Source organism: Ovis canadensis, chromosome 12, assembly GCF_042477335.2.
Source record: "Ovis canadensis isolate MfBH-ARS-UI-01 breed Bighorn chromosome 12, ARS-UI_OviCan_v2, whole genome shotgun sequence".
Classification (NCBI taxonomy): Eukaryota; Metazoa; Chordata; class Mammalia; order Artiodactyla; family Bovidae; genus Ovis; species Ovis canadensis.
In genome coordinates this window covers 15,328,072-15,351,299 of record NC_091256.1, presented here as the reverse complement: position 1 = coordinate 15,351,299, position 23,228 = coordinate 15,328,072, and the positions used below count along the sequence as shown (strand labels likewise).

The 23,228-nt window shown below is 51.9% G+C and overlaps 1 protein-coding gene across 2 annotated transcripts in view; it reads right to left on the bottom strand.

Annotated features, from left to right (window-relative positions):
• Window positions 1-1,898: 1,898 nt before the first annotated feature.
• Window positions 1,899-23,228, bottom strand: part of RASSF5 (Ras association domain family member 5) — a 75,147-nt gene continuing 53,817 nt past the window's right edge. For both annotated transcript variants that reach the window (XM_069545272.1, XM_069545271.1), the window contains 4 exons: window positions 8,296-8,406; window positions 6,927-7,224; window positions 5,880-5,995; window positions 1,899-4,371 (listed from right to left, as the gene is read on the bottom strand). In XM_069545272.1, the coding sequence (XP_069401373.1) occupies window positions 4,219-4,371; window positions 5,880-5,995; window positions 6,927-7,224; window positions 8,296-8,406 (678 nt within the window). In that variant the 3' untranslated portion in view covers window positions 1,899-4,218. The remainder of the gene's footprint in view (window positions 4,372-5,879; window positions 5,996-6,926; window positions 7,225-8,295; window positions 8,407-23,228) is intronic.

Sequence of the window (23,228 nt, the reverse complement as noted above, 5' to 3'; positions counted from 1 at the left end):
TTGTGTGACCATTTCCCTAAAGGAGGTTACCATGCTTTTGTCCAGTTCCCAGCTGGATCATGTGAAAAGGTTCAGACCCCTGCTGTGGTCCCTGCTCAGTCTGATGGTCACCAGGGGCCTCCTTGTGCAATAGGAAGGAGAAGGGCTGAGCCATATCACTGCAGAGTTATCTGCTGGTTACCATCAAAAAAATAAAATTACACTTCACTTTACTTTTTTTCTTGCTCATCTTGTTTTTTTTTTTTTTTTTAACCAAGATAAAGACTCGAAAATACCCACAATATTCACAAATTCCCCACCTGGGGCTTGAATAAGAAGGCATGAATGTAAAAATGTCTGTGAGGTCCCTTGCCTTTTGTTATGAGGCTCTGAATAATTGGTCTTTTCATTGCTGACTCACTGTAAGTAAACTGCGTCATTTTACTGATCTGCTCTGTTAACATAAGCATATGAAAAACTGAGAGAGAGATTTCTAGAAATTGACCCCAAACAAGATTCTGTCACAACAGAACCCTTGGACAGACAGAGGTTGATCGGCAGGAGTTAGAGTAGTCGTGAAATGCGGTCCTCACATGAATACAAATGACACGGAGGGAGCGTGTGGCGGTGGAGTCGCTCAGTTGTGTCCATCTCTTGCGACCCCCACGGACTGAAGCCCGCCAGGCTTCTCTGCCCATAGGATTCTCCAGGCAGGAGTACTGGAGTGGGCCATTTCCTTCTCCCAAGAAAACACACAGTGCTTTATAAAGTTCTCTCACAGACATAATTTGTTTAGCACAACCCTGGAGGGACTGGAGGCTCAGGGTTCTGTCTTGCCTTGTTCACCCCTACTAAAGACACAAGCCAGTGCATGGTGAGGCTAGGTCTAACAGTGAACATCCACACTTCAGGTCTGACCCAGAATTCTGCCCTGACACAGTGCTGTCAAGACGCGCTTCGGATGGTTTTCCCGGTAATGGTGACACATTTTGCATAGATTCATCTTCCCTTTTCTTCTCATGAATACCACAGGTACATGGGAGGAGGCAAGGGCGTGTTGGGCTGTGCAAGGGATTCCTTTTTCTATGTGCTAAGCCAAATTATCTACACCAAGGTCAAACGTGTAACTTTGAACTTAGTCTCACATCGTAACCAAATGAGTTTCAGTGAAACGCAAAAACTGGTTCATTTCTGGGTTGTGGCAAAATTATTGAAAGATATACCTCTTGGAGCGAGCAAACGTTACAGCTGTACCCCATCCCTGGACACTTTTAAGAATGTCTCTTGGACAGGGGTGCTCTCCTAGAAGGAGGGCAGGGGTGGACCGGATGAACTGCGGGCCCTTGTTGATTGCACTGTGTGTGATCAATACCGGAAGGCAGGCGAGAATTCCTTTTTAATAACTTTTATATGGTTAGCGCCACAATTACTGAGATATTCCTTTGATGGACATCAGAGCTAAGGTGGAAGGACTGTCTTAGCCATCTAGCCCTTTCCTTTAGGTGAGATGATCGCAAACGTTCAAAGACTCCTTCCTATCTGATTTTGAAACAATGCCAGAAAAAGAAGAATCACTGCTTAACTCAGTAGCCTGTTCTGGTGTTTAATCATCCATCCTTGGCTCCAGAGAGCCCCCCACCCCCCCTTTTCAAAGTGCTCCTTCTGTAGTGAGTCCCCCTGCTTTCCTGCTCTGTGGGGGTGGAGCATAACCCGTCACCATGGCAGCACCTCCAGCCCGTGCCTCTGCAAGGTGTTCTCAGAGCCTTCATCCCTCTGTTTGTTGGCAAAAGAAAATCTGACTTGGCCTTGAAGTGTGTGCGTTCCTCTGTCCCCACCCCTCTCCCAGCTCCACCATTTCCACACAGTTTCCCAGATTTCCCTGAGAGGGGGAGGGTCAAGGAACGCATCTCCCGTCTGAATCATTTTTGCAACAAGCTTTTATTACTTTTTTTAAAACCCATATAAGACAGACATTTCAGAAGAAAACAGCCCCAGAGCACACACTGGGCAACACAAGGGCAGAAGGCGCTCCACACCGACCCTGCGAGGGGAGGGGGACTCCCCACTCGCTACTGCTTCGGAGGCGCAGACCCCAGCCCGGGTCCCTTGGTCTAACTGCGCTTTCGATAAAGTCTGAGTTTTCCCAGTTTTCTTATTTCATAAACACCCCATCTCTTTATATATAGCTATATGCCTTTATGTATATATGTACACGACTTCTTTTTCTTCTCAAAAATAAAATGGCCACCCCATCCGAGGGGGGGTCTCAGCAGCATTCACAGCGGTTGCAGCGGCGTGCCTTCTGTTCATGTTACAGACATGCAGCGTGGAGGAGAGGGTGCTGCGCCCGCCCACAGCAGGGAGAGGGGATTTTAAGGGAGGGAAGTGATAAGGCTGAGCAGGAGATGGCAGATAACTAGGGTTTTTATGATGGAAAACATCTGTTTGAGCTGCTTAGCTTGTCCTGTTTTTGCAGCTCTGAAGACCAAGAAGTTTGCACGATGAAGGTTCTGTATTCCTTCTAGGATCAGGGGCCAGGTGGACTCAGGGAGGGGACTTGTGAGGCTTGAACCGACCCAAGGACTTGGGAAGGCAGAGAACAGCGAAGAAATGGATCTCTTAGAGGCTGGATTGGAAAACCGGCCCCACTTTGAAAGGTCACAGCCCTTCTCCCTCTGCCCTGGAGTGTCTCTGCCGTCCTGGCTCCTGGCTTGAATCGTTTGGCTGGTTTTAGGTTTGAACCTAAGCAAGGAGCCGGTAGAGATGTAGAGTTGGGAATCTCATCCGCCCTGTCCAGGCGGTTTGACCTCACTTCTAGGAAGTCAGGGCCCAGGACCTTAGGCGGGCAGGAACTTTGTGACCCTCATCCCATGCTTGGGGGGCAGGCTCCCCTGTCCTTGTCTCCCACACCACCGTGGTCCGCTTCCTGGCAGGAGCAAGCCAGCAGCAGAGCCTCAAGCAAAGGCCCGGGTTCCTGACCCTCTCCAAAAACAAAAAGGCACTGAGGTCAGCAGGAGGCCAGCCCCACGGCCGACAATGCTTCAGACCACGAAGGAGTCCCAAGTTGGCTGCGTTGGAGGGCACCCCCCTCCGTAACCAAGGCAGCTCCTCCGGCAGCACTTGGAGATCCCAGAGTCCAGAGGGAGGGGAGGGGCAGTCCTGGAGGCCGGAGGGGAACCGAGGCAGCCGCTAGCTGGGGAGGCCTGAAGACAGCTTGGACTCGTTTACCTGCAACACATTTTGGCTTTGACCGTCTGATTTCCGCACTCATCAGGAGACTTTAAAAATGGTTAAGGAGCTGGTTTCCCCTTAGTGGAAACAATGAGGATGATGGCAATAGTAAATTCAAAACTGCAACTTAGAAACAAGAGCTGACGAAGGTGTGGCTGAAGCCCACACGCACACAGATATAAATGCCTTTGGGTTTACACGTGTACAGACTCCGGCCATCAGGGCCAGGGCCAGCTGCAGCTTCTCTGGAAATCTCTCAGGCAACCTCAGCTTTGGTGCTTCTGACCCAAGCCTCTGGGGCCAGTAGCTTTATGACCATCCCTTACCCGTGAGCAACGGGCACCTGAGGACGGTGGGGGAAAATTCTCTTTTTTAAATATTTATTTATTTGACTGCACAGGGTCTTAAGTTGTAGCACGCGAGATGTTTCAGTTGAGGCGTGTGGGATCTAGTTCCCCGACTGGGGATCGAACCTGGGCCCCAAGCGTTGGGAGCTTGGAGTCTTAGCCACTGGATCACAAGGGAAGACCCAGGACAATTCTTCTATGAGCACTGTCCTGTTTCAGGAGCTTAGCTCAGACCTGCTAAAGGAATATACTACAGTTCTGGACTCATAAATAAAGGAACTGTGGATGGCAAATAAGAAATGAATTGAAGTCTAAAGGCCAGAGAAAGAACACATATCTCTAAAACCCTTTGCTTTGCCAGCTGGTGTGGGGAGAGGCAGCTGTTTGGTTTGCGGAAGGCTTGCAGATGGCGAGACGAGGTGGCCGATCTTGCACACGAGCGCGCTGCTCGGGGGCGGTGTGCAGAGGCACGGATGGCGACAGGCAGGCCCCGAGCCTGCACGCACACGCGGCCGCCAGAGGCGTCGTGCCACATCTGGAACTGATGGGCAGGCACAGATGCACCCACCAGAGGTGTCCTGAGAAAGTGTCTGTTGCAAAATAATAATTAATAATAAAAATTAAATCCATGGGCTTTCGGGAGAAGGGGAGGCTGGACTGGCTAGGCAGGTTTGCCCTGGGATTTTCTTAAAGCCTCCTCCAGTTTCTGCCTGAACTTGCTGTACTTCTTCTGCACTTGTTGGACCTTGTCCTGCTCCTCCTTCTCCAGGATCGTTAGGAAGTTCTGGAGCTCAGGGATGGAGAAGGCGTCCCACTGGGCGGCGAGAGGGAGATTGGGGGAGAGAGAGAACAGGAACCAGGTTAGACATCGCGTGACGGAGGGGCCCTGCCAGCTCAGCTCCCCCTTCACACCACTTGCTACGGAATAGGCAGGTGTGATGAACACAGCCTGAGGTCTCCATGCCATATCAGCAGCAGAATTTCAAATCCTGGCATCTTCTGGCCAAGAATTAGTTGACCATAAGCCCTGTTTTGATTGGCTTATGCTGTATTTTATTGGCTTAGGCCCTATTCATTGGAGAATCAATAATCTTAAATTTCTCGGTAGCAGCTGAGATCCTAACTGTGATGCTGGAGCTGCCTGAGACCCTGGTGACCACCTGGAGCTGTCTGCTTTGGGGCTGACCAGCAACGGGTCCCCAGCATGCAGCCCCCAGAGTGACGTCGGGAGGGGAGCTGAGCTTGGACTCAGGAGACTGGGCGTCAGCCTGGCTCTGCCATGTGACCCTGAGCACAGAACTCCACCCTTCTCAGCTGTTTCCTCATCTGCCGTGGAATTAGGGTGTCCACCTCCCGAGGCTGGCAGCGCAGGTAATGAGATGAGTCACTTGCACAGCTCTGCAGGGCCTGGCGGGCCTGGGCCTGGCCAGTGGGACCTGGCTTCTCAGGACAGAAGGCAAGTCCGGCTTTTCCCGGCTGGCCCAGGAACTGAGGCCCCCATGGGGTCAGGGACTTTGACTCCTAGGCTTGTTGAGCACAACGGAACATCAAGGTTTATCTGGTTTAATCCCCACACTGGAGAAATGGGAAAGCTGAAGTCCACAGAGGGAACCACTGTCACAGAGCTTCCAGTATAGCCACAAAACTTGAACGAGAAGCCAGGCCTCTAAACCCCAGGCCTGTGAGGTTCCCACGGGGCCAGCAACGCTCAAACAGTTTCCGTGGAATACGCTGTCCCAACAAAACCTCCCACTCTGTCAAACAGAGGGAGAGCAGAGCTTCCTGGTGGAGGCTGGAAAAAGACAGGCCTAGATCCCCCTAATTTCCACAGTGGCCCCCAAGACTGCTTCTGAAAACCCCAGGACGCGGGGAGCACCAGCTTGGTTTCACCCCAGTTCATACCGCAGGCTGGACGCTTCCCTTGGGGTAGCGAGGTCTGCTTTCAAGAACTAGGGAGAGACAATTGAGTCAACAGTACCTGTGCCTGGGGGAGCCCAGAGTTGGAGCTTGCTGGGCCTCAGGACATCCTCAGGAGCAAAAAGCTGGGTGGAACACAGGGAGGTTCTCAGTACCCCTCCACCCTGAGTGTTCAAAGTAGGCACATGGAATCCTGTCCTTCCACAGGCCTTGCCAGACAGGCCCTGACCTGCTCCCCCAGAGCACTTACACTCCTGACTTCAGCGCTGATCTTGGGCCACACTCGCCCCAGCTCAGCAGCTGCAGGGCGGCCTCCTGCTGCGCTGGGGGGTGTGGACCGTGCCCGCCCGGCTAGGCAAGCCCCATGGGCTGGGAATGCGCACAGGCGGAGGTGCCAGGACCTACCTCCACCTCTCCAGTTTCGTTCTCCTTTAGCACGAAGCTGAGGATGTCTGTGTCAGGCCCGGCGAGTAAGCGCAGGTAGAGGGGGCAGTCAGCGATGGAGAGTTTCTGGAAGAGCACTGCAACATGTATAGTACCACATGTGAGACAGACCACCAGTCCAGGTTCGATGCATGAGACAGGGTGCTCAGGGCTGGTGCACTGGGATGACCCAGAGGGGTGGGATGGGGAGGGAGGTGGGAGGGGGTTCAGGATGGGGAACACATGTACACTCATGGCCGATTCATGTCAGTGTATGACAAAATCACTACGATATTGTAAAGTAATTAGCCTCCAATTAAAATTAATTAAACTTTAAAAAACTACTCAGAGGGGGTTCAGGATGGGGAACACATGTACACTCATGGCCGATTCATGTCAGTGTATGACAAAATCACTATGATATTGTAAAGTAATTAGCCTCCAATTAAAATTAATTAAACTTTAAAAAACTACTCAGTCTACAAATAGAGAATTATTTTCCTTCCTAGAGGAAGGAAAAATTCTTAATTGATTTAGGTTCAAAATGACAGTAAGACAAACTCAAAAAACGAAAAAAAGAAAAAAACAGCACTGTAAACCAAGAGAGCGGGCTGGGCTGCTTTGGAGTAGAAGAGCAGGGGCTCAGGATGGCCGGACCGATTCGGATGCAGGGGTGTTTCTAGCCATTCTTTCAACCTAACGAAAGGCGCCTGGCAGGAATAAAGGGTAACAACCGGTACCTTCAGAGTCTGCTAGGGTGGGAAGCGTGTTTCCATTCACGTCATCCCCCCAAACGTTCGAGGGAGTGGTCCCATCCCACAGATTAGGAAGTGAACGCCCAGGGGTGGGTTTCCTGCAGCCACGTGTGAAGGGAGGGGCACGGTGGGCGGTCCGTCTGCAGACCCAACGCCAAGGGGAGGCTGGGCTCCGGCGCCACGAGAAGCCCACCCCTCCAGCTCAAGTGTGACCGGGCCCGCCCAGCCAGAGTCCGGAAGGGTAGTTTCCGGGGGAGAGCTCGCTCGCTCCTACCTTGCCCATCCTTGTGTATCCGCTTGAAGAGCGCGAACTTCTGGGGATTGTCCACGACCATGAACTTCTTGAGCAGCCCCTGGATGACCTCGCTGACCGTGGTGCTGCTGCTGATGTGCAGCTGCTTGACGGCGTCGAGGGGCAGGTAGAAGGATGTACGTTTGTCCGTGGCGGCCGCTGGATCCACATCCTTGATGGCGTCATAGATGGACTGGGGCCGGATCCCGGCGGGCACCGTCACCGGCCGCCGCAGCTTCAGGTGCACCTTGATGAAGCCCGTGTAGCTGCCGTCCTCGCTCTGCCAGGGCGCAGGTTGGGCGTGGTCACGGCGGGCCTGTCTCGCGGGATCTCCCACCTGCCACTCCCGCCGGGGGCTCCAGACCCACCGGGCTGCAGAGGCCCTTCCTGATGCAGCACCATCCCAGCCACACGCGCACCTCCTGCCTCCCTGAGTTCCCTCCTGCCTCTGCTGACCTAGGGATGCTGGCAGGGCAGCGGCAGGAGAAGGCCCGCAGGACCTAGCTACTGCTGCGGCTCCCCCTCCCCAGGGGCTCACGCTGCTTGCCCCAAATCCCCTGCCACCAGGCAGATGGGGTGATTGCCTCTGCTGAGTCCCCAGGCCAAGACGCAGGGTCTGGAGTGGCCCCTCTAGTCGTCCCCCCTCCAAACCAAGGAGGAGCAGGCAGGCTCTGTGATAAGATCTTTGGAGAACCAGGGCACTGAATTTCCTCCTGCATCTCTCTCTCTAAAACCCTCGAGACAAACCCCAGTTCCTCTGCGACTGGATTGTTCTGGTGTCCATCCAGCTAACGCCCCAAAGAGCCAGTTGCCAGCAAACACCAGCAGGGGGCAGGGCGCCTCCAGCGTCTCCCCTGAAGATGGCCTCTCTGAACCAGCACGAAGCTGGTGCCCTCCTCTCTGAGCTCTGCAGTCAGGCAGGCTGCCCCAGGCACAGGATGTGAGGACCAAGAAGGGGAGGAGGGCTGCCTGCACCCCTTGCCTAGGGCTTCCTGGGCCCCTAGTCACCTGCATATCATTTAATGCCTACATGTGCTTTGACACCTGGACACTAATGTCTCTATTTTATACTGAAGCTCAGAGAGGTTAAGGTTTCCCAAAGCTTCAACTTAGAGAAACAGCCAGAGACGGGATCTAGGTCTCATCCCATAGCCCAGTCTGTTTCCCCAGAGCACGGACAGCCCAGGTTCTTGGCCTCACGTAAGCCTGGAGGCCTCCAGAGCCCCAAAGAAAGGGGAGCGCCCTCCTGGGGAGAGGAGCCCCAGGATTCCGAGGGGAAAGAACGGAGCCAAAGCAGAAGGGGCTGTGAGCTAGGTGGGGGCAGGGATGGGGCGCGGGCATGGACACTCACCAGCTTCATGCCCAGGCAGTTCTTCTCCCGGGCGTTGTAGCTCTCAATCTTCTGCTTGATCTCCTGCAGAGTGGGCGGGCGCTGAGGCTCCTCAGGGGGCTTACAGTCATTCTAGAACAGACACAGACGTGAGGGTGGACACGTGCATTGCACACACTTCTTAGGATGAGAAAGGGAGTGACCGCTTCCTCCTAAAGGCCTCTCCAACCAAGAGTAAGTAAGCACCAGAACCACGGAGTGAATGGGATGGACTCAGGCTGAGAACAATCGAAGGTCAAATGCCAGCTGTGGTAACTGCCTGGCCAGCTCCCCCCAGGAAGTGGCTAGAACATTTCTTGGTGCCAGTCTCCTCGCCTGTGAAATGGGGGCCATACCCCATCCTTCAGGCTTGTTGCAAGACCACCGTTAAAGGGCCCAACACACAGGCACTGGAGGTATGAATCTGCTGAGTTGGCAAGCTGTTTTGCTCATTGAGGGCTGCTACTGAAAGATCCATTCAGATCCTATGGGAGATGCAAAGACATGCAAGCCGTAGTCGTCTCCTCAAGGAAGTAACAATACAGCTGGAGAGAGGCGTGCACACACGATCCCAGCCTGTGCTGAAGGGAACGACAGCAGTTCTCCCAGGCTGAGCGGGCCAAAGGCACACGGACATCAGCTCAGGCCCCAGGTCCCAGGGCTTCCCTGGTGGCTCAGCAAAGAATCCGCCTGCAGTGCAGGAGACCCGGGTTTGATCCCTGAGTTGGGAAGGTCCCCTGGAGAAGGAAATGGCAATCCACTCCAGTATTCTTGCCTGGGAAATCCCATGGACAGAAGAGCCTGGCGGGCTACAGACCATGGGGTCTCAGAGTCGGACACGACTGAGCAACACACACACACACACACACACACATCCACACACACACATATGCACACACATACATATGCGTATTTATCAAACAAATGCACAACTGGTGGGAGCAGAGGGCTGCAGCTTTCTCTGATAACCGAGGGGATGACTCTTCTCTGCTGGGGCTCAGGGTTGGCCTGGGTTTACTGAGAGCCTCCTCCATGCCAAGTGCTTGGCATGCACTGTCTCAGTTAATCCTCAGAACCAAACTGCAAGATTGAGTTTATCACCCACATTTCACAGTTGAGACAACCGAGACTCAGAGGAGGTTAGGACTGCGTCCAGCCCTACAGTCTGCAGAGCTCAAAGGGACCCGTCTGTTATGCTGCGTTCTTCCCACGACACCACAGTGGATTCTTCTGACCGCACCCCCGCCCAAGACCCCCTCCGGGAAGAATGAAGCTGAGGACGTGGAGGCCAGTGGCCTTCCCACTGCGGAGACGGTCCAGGGGAGAATTCTGGGGTCTCGGCAACTCTGTCCGCCTGTCAGCTCCCCGAGCTTCTCTCGAGTCCGCTGCCACCCACCCTCCTGGCTTTGTCTTCATGCTGTTCCTGTGCGGCTGAGCATGCGGGAGCCACAGTTTGCGGGAATAAACGGGTCGGTGGAAATCGGCCTAGAATTTGCCTGTCTCAGAAATCCAGTGGACCCCAGGGCGGGTCGGGATTCTCCTTTGGCAGATGAGGAAACTGAGGCCCGGAGGGCGATCATTTTCTCCCGGCTGCCATCACGCAGCACCGACCTGTGGGCGTCTGTCTGCCTTGGCTGGGGAATTTCCCAGCCACGCTGCCATCGCAGCATCACCCAGCTGAACACGCCGGATTCCTGGGGCAGAGCTGCCCTTCTCGCCAGCCCGTGGGAGACAAGTCACACTGGGCAGGATGCCTTCACTTCCTGCTCACACTTTCCCCCACAGGGCCGGTGAGCCGTCAAGCTCGGGCCGCGGAGGGGAGCTGGCGTGCCTCCCACACCCGGCCCTCAGCGCGGAGATGCGCTGACGCCCTTTTTCCATCACAGCGTGTTCCGCGGGCCTGTCTGCCCCTCTCTGCTCTTCTCCGAGGAGGCTGGTCAGAAGAGCACTGTGCCTCCACACACCATCTCTTACACACTAAATGTGCTGTTCCTATTTTACAGGTTACAGACAGAAGCTCTGCCGGGTTGAGAAACGCGTGTGGTCCCACTGCTGGTAAGCATCTGCGTGGGGCCCGGCGCCCAGCCCCTCAAGTCTGCCTGAGAGTGCTCTGCTCACCACGTGGTCACCACGTGGTCACCCCAGGACAGCCCACGTCTGCCGCCCCCACGGTGACCACTGAAACTGCACGCTCCGAGGCGGGGATGAGCAGCCTCCTCACCAAGACCGATACATCACTGACCTGTGAAATGTTCAGCTAAGATGTGTCTGATTGGTGGGTCCCCAGAAGCCTCAGGACCTGGGGCCACCGTGTCACCCGTGAAGATGTCAAGAAGGGACTTCTGTCTCCCAGCAGGAGGCGACAGGATTCCAGGAAAGGGCTCGCCCCTCTCCTGTGTGGCCACTCGGATCCCTGGGACAGGACCCTGAGTCCATCAAGGACCACTCAGGAGGAGTAGTTCCTGGGGGACTCCCTTTTGCTGGAGAGGAGCAGCAGCTGGTGTGAGCCGCACATCCGTCTTCACTCGCTGTCGACGTGCTCCCCAGGGACCCTCACAGTAAAGCATCTCATTCCTTGTCCCTCCCCACTTAGTTCCTGGAGACCTCACCCCAGCCCCCAACCTGCTGGGCACCTCTCTACAGGACCGGGTGAGCCTGCTGCCCTCTGGGAGCTTCCAGTCAGAAAAGCCAGCATCCAGTTATTATTACACACGCTCCATTCCGCTCATCTACGAAACATGCAGGCTCCTGCTCCTTAGGGGTTAACAGCCTTCTCAGGCTCCTCTATAAAAAAGAGCTAAGTGATGGAGAGAAAAGTCTAGCAGCTCCTAGAAGATCTCTCTTGGTTTCCAAATGAGCAACAGCCATTTCCCTGTTAGAAAGGGCAGCTGCATCATGGCTTTCAAAGGCCAGCGTTCCAGACTGTTTTTGAACAGTAAGGGTCAGAGCGGCCTTAACCTAAAGATCTTCCTTCCTGTTCTCTTTCCCATCAGCAGACCATCTATCCCTCGCTTCCCACCACAAACCTGGGGAAGTGACGCAAGCGGCTGTGGGCAGCCTCCGCGGGGCTGACGCAGAAGACAGCCCCATCCGGGAGTGCCAGGAGCCCTGTCTGGCCGGCACGCTCGATCTCCCAGCCTCAGACGGCAGCACCCCAGGCCGCTACCCACACCAGGGCTGGCAGACAAGATCTAACCCGTGGACTGAATGAATCAGCTCCTGAAGCAGCCAATCAGCCAGCCAGGCACCGCCAGCACCGCCTGCTCCCCTTTCCCATTCCAGAGAGGGCAGAAATTCTAGACCAGTGCTTCTTAAACTTGCTGCACGTGGACTCCTCTGGGGGAGCCTCAGAAACACACCACCACCTGGGCTCCCTCCTGGAGGTTCTGATTTAAGTGGTCTGGGGTGCAGCCTGAGCAGACGGATTTTAAAAATCTCCCAGGTGATGCTAACGTGCAGCAGTGTTGGGAAAGAACTCCCAGGCAATTTCAGACCTCCAGGGTTGCCATCCAGCTGCAGGGTTAACACTTTGGCACCCACAGATATCCACTGCCCCCAAGGTTTACCAAGAAGGCAATATCCAGTGTCTGTAGTCTTCAGAAGGTAAGTCAAAGACCCCACTTTCTATTCACCTGCCGAATTCTCAGATCCTCAAAGTGAAAGATTTGCCTCCATCTTTGGCTACGAAGCTAGAAGCCAGACAGACAGTTTTGTTTCTGGGAGTGGCCCAAGATGGAGACAGAATGGGAGACTGACTCTGCTATGGTTTTAAAGATACAGGCATTCTCCTGCGAGGTGTCTCTCCCAGGAGGCTGACACATCTCGGTGTCTCCTGCATGGATGCTCTGATGAAGCTCCTGGCGTGGGTGGCAGATGGTTGAGCTGTTCCTAATGCACCCAGCACATCCAGGGCACTGGTGAAAGCAGATTTGTGTTCCCATGTCCTAAGCCATGGCAAGGGCGGCGTCCTCTCTTAACTCTCAGTGTTATTGGGGTACAGCCAGGTGAAGAGGCTGGGTGCTAGGCCTCAGAGTAGAGACACGTCCTGAAACAGTGATCCTCAGACTTTTCAGTTTAAGTACCCATTACACCAAAAGAAGAGAGGACCATCCTCTGGTGGTCTGGGGCCCATCTCAGAGCAGATTTACCCCAAGCTGAATTTTACTTTAAGAAAAAACCCAAACACTGGCGAATCTTGCATTTCGATCAATGACATAAAGTCTTAATTTGGGTCACTGGGAAGTGACCCAGTGAGCTGAGAAGACTCTGAGCGAAGCTGGTGGCTTTTAGTCTCCCCTGATGCAATGGAGGAGGAAATGGCACCCCACTCCAGTGTTCTTGCCTGGAGAATCCCAGGGACAGAGGAGCCTGGTGGGCTGCTGTCTATGGGGTCGCACGGGGTCGAACATGACTGAAGTGACTTAGCAGCAGCAGCAGCTGAACACAGGGAGGCCCACAAAGCCCCAGCAACGAGGGGGACCCCCCAGAGTGAGGAGGGCGCTGAGGAGAACCTGCGAGAGCCATTAGAATATTCAGGCCTTTTTTTTTTTTCTGGACCTAAATCACAAACCATATTTTTTTTTTGCCAGAAATTTCACTTTCCCTGTTTTTAAATTCATCCGCCTCTTCTTGCACACTGCGTTCACCGTCTTACTCCGGTCTGTCTAAAGTCCCTCAGCTGTCAAGGCCTCTCATGATGTCAGGTCCCTCAGATGTCAAGGCTGAGCATCTCAGCCCTGAATGATAACAACGATGCTTTACTGCTATTTCCTGGCCAGCTCTGAGCGGGCACTGTTCTTCTCACTTAGCCTGTACTGTTGGCTCATTTCACTCTCGCCACAAGTTTATGAGAAATGTACACTTACTATGCTCATTTCACAGATGAGGAAACAGGCTCGGGAAGGTTAAAGCTAACCTACATCCAAAGCTAACACTATACTGTCCTGCACTTAAATCCCATCTACTTATACTAACCTCCGAGTAGACCACCCAGCTTGGTTTTTCTCCCCAACTAGGTTGCAGCTCCCTAACGACTTACACCATACTTAGGTCTCTGCTCTCTGCCCAGGTGGCCCTGGGCATGAAGCAGATAATAAATGTTTGCTCAAGAACCTGCAATGGCCCCATTCCTATGTGGGGGGAAAGCAGTCTCACTTTCTGCTAGGAATTACAGTGCAGTGAGGCTGGCACTGCAGTCTGGACTGAGTTCTGTGAGAGAAGCACCTGTCTTCCCCACCGTGGACCCCCAGAGCCGAGTTCCAGCTTGGCACAGGTGAGAGGCTCAGGCAACACCTTCAGGATGAGCACGAGCCTGTGTTCCGATTCTGACTCCCACTGCTAACAAAGTGATCTCGAGAGAGTTTGAGCATGTCTTTAAGCCTTCGCTTCCTCATTTCTGTAAATCATTTATTGTCTCATACGGAAGTAAAGGTAAAGCCAAACAAAACAGGGGGCATCCTGGAAATGAGCGAACCCATCCAAAGACATGCGCTCTATTACTCCAGGCATATAAAGTCCCACCTCCGTGAGCCAAGCTCATTTCTCACTTTCCTGGAGCACTCCCTTTGGACTGGCCCCTGTGCCCAAGAGTTTGTTCATTCCTTTCTCTACACTAGTGCTTAGTAAATTTTCTGTGAAGGCCAGGCAGCAAACATTTCAGGCTCTGCACTCTATCTAGTCTCCGTTGCTACTTAGCTCTGTTGTGGTAGCAGACCGTGATCACAGAATGAGTGTAGTTTCAATAAAACTTTATTTGTGGATTCCGGCCCATGGACAGTGGTCCGCCACCTCTGTTCTACTCTGCTGTCTGTGTGGTCTCTGCCTGGAATTCACGACCCCTACCTCCCCTAGTCCCATCTTCTCTGTGTAGGACGTTTCTCGGGCCTGCTGCTATCTCATTCTCTGCTCTCCTCATCTCTTAGATCCCTGACACTTGAATTCCCCAGTGGAGAAAGGCACATACAGGTGTGAACTGGTCCCCACCTTCTCCTGAGAGCATGGTTGTATTGAGAGGCAGGCGTTTGCAGTGTGTTTCCTCCCACCACCAGTGGAGGGGCCTTTGGCAACTTCACTCTCACTTGTGGACACTCCACAAGTAGACAAAGGCTTTTCACTTTATCAGAGTTCTCTCTCTCCATCCTTCCCTCATGAGGAGGTAGCAAGCTGGCTGAGGAAAGGTGCAGGCACGCTCACCACTGGCTCAGAGACACTCCCAGACACCAGCCCCACGACCTCAGAGCCTCAGATTCCCGTCGGAGCAAACCTGCAAATCCCCATATGCCATGGACCTCTGCAGCTGCCTGCTAACGTTACCTCCAACACTCCAAGAACCTGTGGAGGTGACTTCACAGCCTGTATGGCTACGTCAGCACCGAATTATGCACTGCCTTCTATTGTTTAATTATTGTTCCACATGTGTTAATTCCAGCTCTCCAGTTAGACACTCCCTGGAGGGAGTCAGATGTGACATCTGATGATTAGTCTTCTTTTGCAGCCCCTGCAGGGGCTCAGTGGAGAACTAGGATGACCTCCAAGGACATGACAGATAAATAAATACCTGCTGATTGAGCGGCAGGCAAAGAGTGGACTAGCTAAGGTGGTACTCAGCCCGGCAAGGGCACCAGCCACGTCCAGGGGCACCTCACACCGACCTGTGCCACGAGGGGCACGTGCCAAGAAGGTGTGGGCTGCGTGTGAAGCTGTCAGCTCTCGGCAGCTTCTTGCTGAGGATGAACACAAGACCAGCAAGTGACCTGTGACCTCTGGTGAGTCAATTCCCCTCCCAGGGCCTCAGTTTCCTCACCTGTGAAATGAAGTCAGACCAGAGAAGCTCGAAGGCCCCTCTGCAACGCTAAGATTTTGCACAGCAGGTGGCACAGGGTGGTTTCTTTCATCACCGCTTCCTCTTCTGCTTCAGAGAGCGGGGTGTGGGCTGGCGGCCTCTTGGAGGAGCGCTGGGGCTGGATGGTCCAAGCTGCGGCAGTGATGATGGGTCTACGGCCGTGCTCAGGACCTGCCCGACGTTTCTCCATGACTTGACTTTGCTCCTTCCTGGCCACTGGCTTCTCTGTGTGTCTGCCAGACCCCACGCTGCCCGAGTTCGAGCAGGTCCACACCTTCTGAAGTCACATAGTTCAAGAAAGCAAAACAAAAACTCTCCCGGAAGCCGGTCACCAGGAGCCTTTGCCACATTTCCTCTTTCTTAGCTCTTAGCAAATCTGTCGGCAGCAATTCTTGTGCCCCTTGGGTGGAAACCATCTCTAGCCTCTGTCTGGGAAGAGAGCCTCTGGCAGCCTCTGCAGGGGAATGACCACCTATAGACGCCTTCCGCTCCAGTCTGCTGCCCACAGCCGGCCTGACCCCAACCCTGAAGTCTCCACTCAGCTCGTCCTAAGAAGGAACCTCTGAAGGAAAGGGGCGGGCACCTGCCGGCTGGGCTGGGTTCAGAACACCCTGCTTGATGCCCAGGTCACATTCAAGGCTCACTGGCCCCTTTGTGATAGCCTAAATCAAATGGGAAAGAGGAAGCCTGGTGGGGCTTCACCACAGGTTCCCCCCAGGTCCTGGTGAGCTGGTTCCCAGCCCCACCCATGGCAGTGGGTTGATTCTCATAAGTCCCTCTATGGAGCTGTCCAGTGTTCCGAAATAAAAGAACCAGAAACTCCTAAACTATGGTCTCTGACAGGTTATTCCCAAAAGAGGAATAGGAAGGAAGCATGCGTCAGTTGCTCAGTCATGTCTGACTCTTTGTGACCCCGTGGACTGTAGCCCTCTAGGCTCCTCTGTCCATGGGATTCTCCAAGCAAGAATACTGGAGTGGGTTGCCAGTTCCTTCTCCGGAGGATCTTCCCAACCCAGGGAGCAAACCCGGATCTCCCACATTGCAGGCAGATGCTCTACCACCTGAGGCAGCAGGGACATGGAGCCGTCTGAACAAGCAGAAAGTGAAAGTGAAGTCGCTCAGGAGTCTCCGACTCTCTGCGACCCCATGACTGTAGCCTGCCAGGATCCGCTGTCCATGGGATTCTCCAGGCAAGAATACGGGAGTGGGTTGCCGTTTCCTTCTCCAAGGGATCTTCCCAACCCAGGAATCAAACCCGGGTCTCCTGCATTGCAGGCAGACTCTTTACCCTCTGAGCCACTAGGGAAGCCTAACAAGCAGAACAAACAGAACCATGTGGAATCTGAGTTGCTTTGGGGGGATATAGAGGAGAAGCAATAAAAAAAGAGAAAGAAAAACAAAACAGAGAGAAGGAAACTAGAAAGAGACTGAAGTCACCCAAGACAAAATGTGGAGCAGATGGTCCAAGTGGACAGTCAGTCAACAGTGACTGATTGAACTGCTCGTGGCTGGGGGCTGTGAAGGGCACCTTGGGACACGACACTGATGGGGTGCCCATCCTTGGAGTCCACGGGTTATCGGAGGAGGGGAGACAGAGACACACGTCCTGTGGACATCAGAAGAAGCACGGCACAAGCTGAGACCAGCCTGGGTGCAACACAGGCAGCCCAGCCCAGCTCCGAGTGTAGGGGGTCCTGCCTGGGGACTCTGGGCTGCCAGCGTGTCCCGGAGCCATCCCGGCGTCCCTCATGTTTTCACGTGGCCCTCTCAGTCTACAGGCAGGAGCAGCCCATCTGGGGTAGCAGGAGCCCCATGCAGGAGGCTGGGGGAGCCCTGAGCCTGGGAGCTCAGGCATTTCAATTCAGGCCTGCAGTTGCCTCATCATCTTAGTGAGGCATTCTCAGGGTTCACGGTCATAATCTCATTTAGTCCTCAAAATAATGAGGGGGGTATGTTGCTACCCACTGAGCCGTGCGGCTGGCACATCTGGCCGTAGGCTGGCTTTTGCCAGCCATACCCTCGGTCGTCTGTGAATGTGGGCAAGTCAGTCTCACTGAGACTCAGGTTGCTTTGCCTGAGAAATGCAGGTAAGCAGGTCTTCTTTACACATTTATCGCAGAGATGGACTGAGATCGCACATCTGGAAGTGCTTAGCACAACGTAAGTACACAGTAAGCGCTCAATGAATGGCAGCCAGCACACAGCCACGGTACCCACCAGCAGGATCAGCAGTCATCCCTCTGGAGGGCCAAGGGAAGTTTGGCTGTGGGGACTGATCCCACGTGGAGTCCTCTTCCCCTGACCCTGGACCCCGACAGGCCTTTCAGTCTGGCCCACATTATGACTCTCGGGCATCTACTTTCCTCTTCAGGGCAGTAGGCCCCTTTCTCCATAAAAAGGTTTTGGCAATTATATGTTCCAATTGGTATAAGGACAAATACATTAATGTCATGAAGTAATTCCTTCAACTTAAAAGTTCATTTATTTCCTCCTGATTTTTAAAGGAATGAAAATATTTTTGTGGGCGCCTCAAATATTTCAGGTCCCTGGATAAGCAGGGGGTGCCTTCAGCGCGAGTCCCAGGTAGGGTGACCAGCTGTCCAAGTTTGCTTGGGACTGAGTTTTCTCAGGATCTGGGACTTCCAGTGCAAAAATCAGGACAGTCCTGGGCAAACCCTAGCCCCTGGGACCCCCTCTCAGTCCTAGAGGGCCTCTCTCCCTCTCTTTCTCTGTCTCCTGTGGGGCCCAGGACACTGCCTGTTTTTCCATCCTCCACAGAGCTGCATCCTTGTACTCTACCCTGGAGGGGTTCCGGACAGGCCCTGCCCCTGCCCTGCCCCCAGCCTGGCCTGGACACAGGTGCTGGCTTCCTCTCAAGATCAACACACGTCCCTGCAGCTTGGACACAGAATGGAAGCTTCATGTGGGCAGAGACGGCCTTGTTCACAGACACAGTTCCTAGAATAGCACCTGGCACACAGGAGGGGCCATTAAATATTTGCTTAATGAATAAAACACCAAGAAGCAATACGACACACACATGCACATATACACAAAACCCCAAAACAAATCCAGGGAAATGAAAGGTTCCAGAATGGTTTAAGGGGCCTAGAGGATCCTGCTCCACGCCTAACCATCTGTTTACTCCTGGGACAATAACCTGAAATCAGAGGAGATGCCTGCACTCTACATCCGAGGGTAGATGATGCAAACTCCTTCCATTTCTGTTCTCCCCTCTCCTGGGCCTTCATGAAGCAGGCCCCTCTTTGGAGCTCAGAGGTCTAAAGTGTGAATCCAGGCAGAATGGGGTGACACCCATTCTGCTTCAGTGGCCACAGGAATTTCCCCTTGGGTCATTCTCTTGTGCCCTCAAGAGTTTCTAGGACATGAGAAAGTCTGTTTTTCAGTTAGTATTCCTCACTGGATTTCCTTCTAGACCCCTGTCTCCTCTCAGTCTCCCTGACAGCTTAGCTTGATCATTCAGGATGAGACGTTTTCCTCTTCATCTAAGAGAATTTGTCCCCCCTCCCCGGAACTGATATATCTTTTTGGGATACTTTCCCTAATCCTCCACTTCTATCTAGAATTAGTGGACTCTTCAACAACAGTAGCTATGCCCCAATTATTCCAGCACCGGCTTCGTCTTCTGTATAGTAGCATGAGCTGTCTAACCCTATCTCCACCAGTAGACCATGAGCACCCCAAAGCCAGGAATTGTAGCATTTCAATCTCTGTGTTCCCAGAGAATCCAGGACCAGAGCACTGCACAGTGAGTCAAGGAAGACGGTGGGCAGGGTGAGTGAGCGGGTCCCCACACCTCAGCCCAGACTCCAGTCCCTGCAAAGGCTGCACTTGGCTCTTTTAGAGTCAATTTAAAGAGGCTTCCATTGCAAATCATATGTCTGACAAGGGACTCAAGATCCAGAATATATAAAGAGCCCCTATAATTCACAACAGAAAAACAACAGCCCCGTTAAAAATGGACAAAGGACTTGAATAGATACTTCTCAAAAGGAGATATACAAATGACCAATAAGCAGATGAAAAGATATTTGACATTACCAGTCATTCAGTTCAGTTCAGTTCAGTTCAGTCGCTCAGTCATGTCCGACTCTTTGCAACCCCATGAATCGCAGCACGCCAGGCCTCCCTGTCCATCACCAACTGCCAGAGTTCACTCAGACTCACGTCCATTGAGTTAGTGATGCCATCCAGCCATCTCATCCTCTGTCATCCCCTTCTCCTGCCCCTAATCCCTCCCAGAATCAAAGTCTTTTCCAATCAAAACCGCAATGAGATACCATCTCACACCTATTAGGGTGGCTACTATCAAACACACAGAAAATAACAACCTGCGTACATTGCTGGTGGGAATGGAAAATGGTGTAGCTGCTATGGAAAACGGTATGGTAGTCTTCAAAAGATTAAACATGAAATCACCACATTATCCAGCAATTCCACTTCTGAATATAAACCCAAAGAAGTGAAAGCAGGGCCTGAACAGAGATTTGCACACTCATGCTTCCCTGGTGGCTCAGAGGTTAAAGCATCTGTCTACAATGCGGGAGACCTGGGTTCGATCCCTGGGTCGGGAAGATCCCCTGGAGAAGGAAATGGCAACCCACTCCAGTATTCTTGCCTGGAGAATCCCCTGGACGGAGGAGCCTGGTAGGCTACAGTCCACAGGGTTGCAAAGAGTCGGACACAACTGAGCGACTTCACCTTCACCTGTTCATAGCAGCATGGCTCTCAATAGCCACAACGTGGAAGCAACCCACTGATGGACAGCTGGATCGACAAAAACATGATACGCACATACAGGGGACTATTACTCATCCATAAAAAGGAAGGAAATTCTGACACACGCTACAACACGGATGAACCTTGACAACACTGTGCGAAGTGGAAGAAGCCAGTCAAAAAGACAAGCACCTTACGATTCCACTTATGTGAGGTTCCTAGAGTAATCAAAGACACAGAAAGCAGAAAAGTGGTTGCCAGGCACTGTGGGGAGGAAGCAAAGAGGAGTTAGAGTCTAATGGGTACGGGGTTCAGAAGATGCAAAAGTTCCAGAGAGGACGCTGATGATGGTGGTGCAAACATGTGAAGGCACTTAATGCCACAGAAATACACGCTTAGAGATGGTTAAAATGATAATATACATGTGTTATATAGATATATATTATTATTACAATTAAAAAAAGAAGATTCGCAATATGCAAGGCAAGTGCTAACAAGTGTGAAAGGGGAAATTAGCAGTAACACAATAACAGTGGGAGATTTTAATACCCCACTCACACCTATGGACAGATCAACTAAACAGAAAGTTAGCAAGGAAACACAAACTTTAAATGATACAATGGACCACTTAGACCTAATTGATATCTATAGGACATTTCACCCCAAAACAATGAATTTCACCTTTTTCTCAAGTGCACACAGAACATTCTCCAGGACAGATCACATCCTGGGCCATGAATCTAGCCTTGGTAAATTCAAAAAAATGGAAATTTCAAGCATCTTTTCTGATCACAATGCAGTAAGATTAGATGTCAACTGCAGGAAAAAAACTATTTAGGATACACACATATGGAGGCTAAAGAACACGTGTCTGAATAACTAACAAGTCACAGAAGAAATAAAAAAAGAAACCAAACTATGCATAGAAATGAATGAAAATGAAAACACAACCCAAAACCAATGGGATTCAGTAAAAGCAGTGCTAAGGGGAAGGTTGATAGCGTTACAAGCTTACCTCAAGAAACAAGAGAAAAAAGTCAAATAAATAACCTAACAGTACACCTAAAGCAACTAGAAAAAGAAGAAATGAAGAACCCCAGGGTTAGTAGAAGGAAAGAAATCATCAAAATAAGGGCAGAAGTAATTGAAAAAGAAATAAAGGAGACTATAGCAAAAATCAAGAAAACTAAAAGCTGGTTCTTTGAGAAGATAAATAAAATAGAAAAACCATTAGCCTGACTCATCAAGAAACAGAGGGAGAAGAATCAAATCAACAGAATTAGAAATGAAAATGGAGAAATCACAACAGACAACACAGAAATACAAAGGAGCATAAGAGACTACTATCAGCAACTTTATGACAATAAAACGGACCACTTGGAAGAAATGGACGAATTCTTGGAAAAGTATGACTTTCCAAAACTGAACCAGGAAGAAACAGAAAATCTTAACAGACCCATCACAAGCACGGAAATAGAAACTGTAATAAAAAATCTTCCAACAAACAAAAGCCCAGGACCAGATGGCTTCACATGTGAATTCTACCAAAAACTGAGAGAAGAGCTAACACCTATCCCACTCAGTCTTTCAGAAAATTGCTGCTGCTACTGCTGCTAAGTCGCTTCAGTTGTGTCTGACTCTGTGCACCCCATAGACAGCAGCCCACCAGGCTCCCCCATCCCTGGGATTCTCCGGGCAAGAACACTGGGGTGGGTTGCCGTTTCCTTCTCCAATGCGTGAAAGTGAAAAGTGAAAGTGAAGTCGATCAGTCGTGTCCAACTGGTAGCGACCCTATGGACTGCAGCCTACCAAGCTCCTCAGTCCATGGGATTTTCTAGGCAAGAGTACTGGAGTGACTTGCCATGAGGAGGGTAAACTGCCAAACTCCTTCTAAGATGCCACCGTCACCATAATACCAGAACCAGATAAACACACCACAAAAACAGAAAACTACAGGCCAAAATCACCGATGAACACAGATGCAAAAATCCTTAACAAAATCCTAGCAAACAATTAAGAAAAAGAAGATTCAAGGGCAGGGGAACCGGGAGGCCATGCAACCAGCTGGATTTATCTGGCTCTTTAAAGTTGGGAGTGTCTTTCACTTTCTCTATTGCAGGAAAATGAGGAGTCAACCCTGCTTCTAAGCAAGTGGGGCCTCGTCCCTGAACTTCTGGGACCAGACTCTTTTCTTAGGCCCGGCCACTCTCCTGCCAGGTGCAGTGAGAGATGGCTGAAGCCTTGGGGTGATCTGGACGGCCCCACCTGCTCAGAGGAGTCGCTGCAGCCAGGAGGGGGCCACACAGCTTTGTAGCTGACCCTCCGGAGGGGAGCTCAAGTGCAACCCAGAAGCCTGGGCTCAGGGATCCGAAAGGGGCCTTGAGATGAACGGTCCTGTCCCCCACACTCTGCGGAAACCTGAGTTGTGGGGTGACTCCAGCCGCAGGCACTTCCCATCTGCTTCAGATGCTCTGCCCCAAGCCCGTCATGGCTGGCCTCCGGCAAGGTGCGACCCTGGCTTTGCTAGCTCATACACCCCCAGAGAGGTGGCCGCAACAGGAAAAGGAAGATTCGAGGCAACACAGTTTCTGCAAGACACAGAGTTGTGGGTTTCTCGTGAAGTCACTTTGGCATAGTCAATAAAGCAGAAATAGATGTTTTTCTGGAATTCTCTTGCTTTTTCCATGATCCAGCCGATGCTGGCAATTTGATCTCTGGTTCCTCTGCCTTTTCTAAAACCAGCTTGAACATCGGGAAGTTCACGGTTCATGTACTGCTGAAGCCTGGCTTGGAGAATTTTGAGCATTGCTTTTCTAGCATGTGAGATGAGTGCAATTATGCGGTAGTTTGAGCATTCTTTGGCATTGCCTTTCTTTGGGACTGGAGTGAAAACTGACTTTTTCCAGTCCTGTGGCCACTGCTGAGTTTTCCAAATTTGCTGGTATATTGAGTGCAGCAGTTTCACAGCATCGTCTTTCAGGATTTGAAACAGCTCAACTGGAATTCCATCACCTCCACAAGCTTTGTTCGTAGTGATGCTTTCTAAGGCCCACTTGACTTCACATTCCAGGATGTCTGGCTCAGGTGAGTGATTACACCATCGTGATTATCTTGGTCGTGAAGACCGTTTTTGTACAGTTCTTTTGTGTATTCTTGCCACCTCTTCTTAATATCTTCTGCTTCTGTTAGGTCCACACCATTTCTGTCCTTTATCGAGCCCATATTTGCATGAAATGCCAAAGCCTTTGACTGTGTGGATCACAATAAACTGTGGAAAATTCTGAAAGAGATGGGAATACCAGACCACCTGACCTGCCTCTTGAGAAACCTATAT